At 45.0% G+C, this 6,459-nt stretch overlaps 1 protein-coding gene across 1 annotated transcript; it reads left to right on the top strand.

Annotated features, from left to right (window-relative positions):
- Window positions 1-2,613: 2,613 nt before the first annotated feature.
- Window positions 2,614-4,537, top strand: LOC122929168 (olfactory receptor 5B12-like). The gene is made up of 2 exons (XM_044282676.1): window positions 2,614-2,623; window positions 3,510-4,537. The coding sequence occupies exons 1-2, from the start codon at window positions 2,614-2,616 to the stop codon at window positions 4,535-4,537; spliced, it is 1,038 nt and encodes a 345-aa protein (XP_044138611.1).
- The last annotated feature ends 1,922 nt before the right edge of the window (window positions 4,538-6,459 follow it).

Genomic DNA, 6,459 nt, shown 5'->3' with positions numbered 1-6,459 from the left:
CGACGGTTTTTTTGTTTCTGAGGAAAGAAGGACAGACGTTAATGAAATGACCCCTCTCCCACAAAAAAAACAACCCCCACGCCTACGGCGAACCTCAGGAGGACGGACCTGACGAGTAGTTCCTCCTAGCTGCATAGGCTCGTCTATGTCCGTACAGACTAACTGCTGCTTGGGAGGGGTTATCAATGGCTCCGGTTTTTTCAACCTGTCCCTAAGGCGTCTATCTATACGGATAGAAAGGGACATAACTGCATCAAGGGAAAAGGGGGTCTCATACAATGCAAGCGCATCCTTAACCCTTTCGGATAACCCAGAGCAGAACTGACTCCTGAGAGCCGGGTCGTTCCATTGGGTATCCGTAGCCCACCTACGGAAGTCAGAGCAATACTCCTCTACCGGCCGCTCTCCTTGTAGGAGTCTCCGTAATTTTGATTCAGCCAGTGCGACTCGGTCAGGGTCGTCATATATGAGACCCAAGGCCCCGAAAAACTCATCCACTGACCGAAGAGACTGGGAATCAGTAGGTAAAGAGAACGCCCAGGACTGCGGGTCCCCCTGCAGCAGGGAAATAACAACACCCACCCGCTGTTCTTCATTACCAGAGGAGTAAGGACGCAGTTTAAAGTATAGTTTACAGGCCTCACGGAACGTCAAAAACTTGTCCCTTCCCCCAGAAAATCTGTCAGGGAGAGGGACCTTGGGTTCCGCAACAACCTGGTTACCAGTAGCAACCGCTGGGCTTGCGGTCTGTTGTAATTGCTGCTGTTGCTGGAGGACCGACGCCTTCAATCCTGCCACCTCCAAAGACAGGCCATGAAATTGTTCGGACAGAGCAGCAATTGGATCCATACTGGATTCTAAGTAGGTAAAAAAAAGTTTTTTTTTTTGTTTTTTTTTTTACCTACACAAAAATAAGGGCCAGATATAATGTAATGACCGGCAACACACACAGGGAGGAAAACAGGGAAAGCCCTGCACAAGGGAGAGGGAAAGGTGGTGACCCCTAACTCACCTTGCAGCTGGTACCTGCCTGCCCTGTCGTCCCTAGACGGGTTCCTCACCCGTGTGGCGATCACGTGCCTAAACCCTGGCTTTCCCTGAAATGAGCCCTAGATAATGAACGGGCCGGTGGGATCGCTAGTCCTCACCACTGCACTAAGAGGGAAACACCAGGGAGAGGACAGACAAACACAGACAAACACAAACACCCAGGTGGACGGCAACAATTGTCCACAAAGGTCCAACAGGGATCCGGAGGGTAGCGTTCTAAGGCAACACTCAGAGAACGCAGCAACACAGCTCCAGTGGGTCAGAATAGATGTCCAGGCAGGAAGCTCTATATCACTCACATTACCCCCTCCAGGGAAACACCAGGGAGAGGACAGACAAACACAGACAAACACAAACACCCAGGTGGACGGCAACAATTGTCCACAAAGGTCCAACAGGGATCCGGAGGGTAGCGTTCTAAGGCAACACTCAGAGAACGCAGCAACACAGCTCCAGTGGGTCAGAATAGATGTCCAGGCAGGAAGCTCTATATCTGGCAACCAGAGAAGTGTGAGAGGGGAATATAAGGAGGATTGGGAGTGCTGGACAAGGAACAGCTGAGAGAAGGAGCTACGGATCCCTGAGTGAGCCAAAAGGGTTTGTAAAGCAAACCCAGAAAGCTACAATAAGGAAACTTCCCTATCTGACATAGAGCGTGCAGCCAACCGCTGCGACCTCCTGACCCCGGGTACAACGGAGTCAGGCGTGGCTCTTGACACCCTCGTGACAGTAGGTTACTTGGTCTTTCTAATGTTCAATAAGCAATTGGCTTATTATAGAAAATGTTCCTTGAAGGTCTCGTCCCCAGTGAGTATTCTCTGGATTGTGTGGTAGAAGAGACCTTCTCTAAGGTATTATCTTTTTATTATAAAAAGATCAGCATTTACAGAGGAGAAAGTACATTCAGATCCTGTTACATCAAAGTCATGGCATGTGGGAAACGTAAGAGATATCTCAACATATTACACAAGAGACAACCCAAGATATATCAGGTAAGAGACATCAAGAAATCTCTACACAGCTATGAATACATCAGCCTTTAAAAAGTATTTATACCCCTTGAACCCCTCCACATTTTTTTATTTTACACCCACAAACTTAAATGCTTTTTATTGGGATTTTATGTGACCGACCAACACAAAGTATAAGTATGTGTGCGGTGAAAAGAAAATGAGATGTGATTTTCAGTAGAATCTGGTCAGTGTATTCAGCCTCCCAGAGTCAATACTTTGTAGGACCACCTTTTGCTGCAATTAGAGCTCCAAGTCTTTTGGGGTCGGTCTCTACCAGCTTTGCACATCTAGAGGCTAACAATTGTGCCCACACTTCTTTGCAGAAAAGCTTGCTCTCAGTTCGACTGGACGGAGAGAGTCTGTGAGAAGCAAGTTCATTGTCCTGCTGGAAGGTGAACCTCCACCCCAGTCTCAAGTCTTTTGCAGCCTCTACCAGATTTTCCTCCAGGATTGCCCTGTATTTAGCTCCATCAATCTTTCTGTCTACTCTGACCAGCTTTCCTGTCTCTACTGAACAAAAGCTTCCCCCCAACATGATGCTGTCACCACCATGTCTCACGGTAAGGATGATGTGTTTAGGGTGATGTACAAGGGGTATGAATACTTTTTCAAGACACTGTATGAGGCATCTCAAGTTATCAGGTAAGAGGCTTTACTGGATATATTATCTCAGAGACTTCTCTACAGACATTAAGAGATATCTCTATATAATTTACAGTGTTGTGCAAAATGTTTGGGCAGGTGTGGAAAAATGCTCCAAAGTAAGAATGCCTTAAAATAGAAATGTAGAAGTATCTGCCTATATTTCTTAGCATTGACGACATCATTAATTCTGACCAAATCCTGAACATGTAAGAGACATCTCTACATGCAGATCCTGTTCATATGAAAGTTATGGCAGAGAATGTGGGACACTCTAGAGATATCTCAAGGAACATCAGATAAGAGACAATCTAAAGAGACATTAAACAAGACTTACCAAAGTGGTTGAGATAAGGAAACCTTATGAAGAAACAACTGACAGTAAAACTGAATCATTTGCGAGTGAAGATCATAGACTAAATAGCTCAATGCCAGTCAGCTGCTTCAAAGGACAGCAGGACAACACTGTATACTAAAAGAGGCATCTTCTTAAGTCAATAACTCAAGGCGTATTCTCATGTTCTTCTGTGTCAAGAATTGTAAACTAGGACTACTTCTCAACACCTTCCTCCAGGCGAACATGAAGGCTTTAAAAAAAACATTTACTATGAAAAATAACCCCAGAGTGATACCATGTATCCAACCACAACCCTGGTTTATTAAATGTCTAATTTATTGTGTTATAGTTAGAATTTCTTATTGCTTTGAATGCTTTCCTGGTTGAGGTTGGGATTTATTTTTTTTGTCATTTATAAGATCAGAATCTTTTTGATCTGTGTGATCTCAATTCTTTTGTTTCTCCAGTGAAGAAGATCAATTTTATGGATGTCACAAACCAAACAACAGTTGTAGAGTTTGTTTTTTCTGGATTGACAGATAATAACATCCTGAAATCCTTCCTCTTCATACTCTTCCTGCATGTCTACCTTGTTACCATAGTTGCCAATCTTGGCTTGGTGGCTATTGTCAGGACCACATCAACCCTCCAGAATCCAATGTACTACTTCCTAACTTACCTGTCCTTGGTGGACATTTTTTATTCTTCTACAATAACTCCTAAGATGCTTGTGGGCCTTAGCTGCTGGAAGAACACCATCTCCTTTGAAGGCTGTGCTCTTCAGTTTTTCTTCTATGCAGCTTTGGCAGCTACAGAGTCATTTCTCCTCTCCACCATGTCCTATGACCGCTATGTAGCTATCTGCCACCCTCTCCACTATGTGTCCATAATGACGAAGAAGAAATGTCTATCTCTCGTTCTTGTTTCCTTCTCCATTGGCTTTTTACAGTCTTCTGTACAGACCAGCTTTGCTTTCACTGTACAATTCTGTGGGTCAGTCCTCATCGACCATTTCTACTGTGATGTCCCTTCTGTTCTCAGACTGTCTTGCTCAGATATTTCTACCAGTGGCATGGTCACTGTCTACATGATAGGTTCTTTGGCCATAAGCTCATTGATGACTATCCTCATTTCATACACCCTCATTATCTTTTCTGTTACAAACATGAGATCCACAGAAGGTAGGAGGAAGGCTTTCAGTACTTGCTCCTCACACCTCATTTGTGTCTTCATCTTGTATTTCACTGTATTGTTCACATACTTGCGTTCTCCCTCCAGTGTCTTTACCATACAGGATAAGGTGGCTTCTGTCTTCTACACAGCAGTGATACCAATGCTGAACCCCCTTATTTATAGTCTGAGGAACCAAAGTGTAAGAGGAATCATAATTCAATTAGTCAAAAGTTTTCAGGGTCTTCATGCAGAGTTTCCCCAACTGTGTGTAATCTTCAGGAAGAAAATATGCAGTTCCAACCACCCACAGCACTTATTATAGAAACTGAGATTACAATGATGAACTATCTGACCCCTCCATTGGAGACAATACATTAAAGTCTTGCCGAGGCTCTTGGTTCTGTTTGCTTTCGGTGTAAACTATGGTTCATATCTGACCTCATGTATTTCTACTTTACCGGTGCCTTTCTGACAGAATTTTGTATCCCTTTTGATTCAGGCCTTTCCATGCCTCAACACTAGAGATGAGCGAATTTTTCTAAAATTAAATTCGCTGGTTTGCCGAATTTTTGGGGAAAAATATGGTTCGAACCGAATAAATTTGCGGCTAATTTAGTTAAAAACTGCAATTTCCCGGCTGCAGAGAGCCTTTATAGTGGTGTAGAACACTGTGCCTTTATAGTGGTGAAGAACACTGTGCCTTGCAGTAACACACATAGGGAGTCTGCTGTGGTAGTGAAATAATACTGTGAGTCCGTATGACATGCAGATGACAGGCGTCGCTCTTAGAATCACTGCACACTTCACTTATTTGGGCAGTCATGGGACCAAAACTGACCAAATAACTCAATTACAGGTCGATGTTAGCACCAAGAAGAAGCGCACTCCTTTTACACCGTCGTCAGCAGATTCCACATCGATGTCTACAGAACCTGTTCTATTAAACGCTTATACAAGTAGAGCCCCCGACAGAGTGGAGAGGGGGTTAGCAGTAAGGTTGTGTTGACGTCACTGATTATTTTGCCCTTCCTCTGATCCGCCAGAACAATAAACCTCATTTGGTCAGTAATCCATCAGTATTGCTAATGCAAAAAAAAAAAACAGGAGTGGACTCAAAACAGAGATGACATGTGAACAAAATTTTTGCATGTCTTCTGTGTTTTGTACCCACTCTTGCTTTCGGCTAACAAATCATAAACAAATTCTGATGGTACCATACAGGCCTTACAGCTGTTACATAGACAGGGTCCATTGTGCATCTCAATTTACTTTCCTTCTGACAGATCAGAAGAAGGGTCAAATAAATGATGTCAGCCAAGCCAAAAAGGCTAAATAGTGGCCCAGTCATGAAGTTTAGAGGGTGGGAACAACATGAGAAGTCCATAGAGTGGCCCAATGACAAAGTACCAGGAGGCCACAGAGTGGCATAATGACAGAGTCTGGAGATCGCGGCAGCATGAGGAGGCCACAGAGTGGCCCAATGACAGAGTCTTAAGGTGGCAGCAGCAGCATCATCAGGAGGATGCCACAGAGTGCCACAATGACAGTGTGGTGGTGGCGGCAGCATCAGGAGGCCATAGAGTGGCTAGGTGACATAGTGTGGAAGTGGCGGAAGCATGAGGAGACCACAGAGTGGCCCAATGATAGAGTCTAAAGGTGGCGTCAGCATCAGGAGGCCATAGAGTGGCACAATGACAGAGTGTGGAGGTGGCGTCAGCATCAGGAGGCCACAGAGTGGCAAGGTGACATAGTGTGGAAGTGGCAGCAGCAGCATCAGGAAACTACAGTGACCCGATGACAGAGTGGGGAGGTGGGTGGCAATACCAGTACCCAATGAAGATGGTGGCATCAGGTGGGTGGCAGCATCAGAATAGTAGCTGAAGCAGGTAGCCAGAAGAAACCAGTCTCTTTTGTCAAAGTGTTGGTGTGACACCATGAATGATCTAGTCTGATACATCAGGCATTGATGGGTGGAAATCCTGGCTGATCCACGCCTTATTCATCTTGACAAAGGTCAGTCTCCCCACATTTTGGGTGGACAGGCAAGTTCTTTTCGGGATAACTATTGCCCCGCTGCACTAAATACCCACACTAGTGGCCGGGCAGGACAGCTTTTTCAGGGCAAACTCTGCCAGTTGTGGTCACAAATCCAGTTTGGCTGTCCAGTAGTCCAGCAGATATTAAATGTGGGGTGGCAGGATGCTGTCCAAGTATGCCACCGCCTGCTGGTTCAGGTCCTGCTCT

The sequence above is a fragment of the Bufo gargarizans genome, chromosome 2 (genome assembly GCF_014858855.1).
Source record: "Bufo gargarizans isolate SCDJY-AF-19 chromosome 2, ASM1485885v1, whole genome shotgun sequence".
Taxonomy (NCBI): domain Eukaryota; kingdom Metazoa; phylum Chordata; class Amphibia; order Anura; family Bufonidae; genus Bufo; species Bufo gargarizans.
The sequence above is the reverse complement of the archived record's forward strand: the minus strand, read 5'-3'. Positions and strand labels throughout refer to the sequence as shown.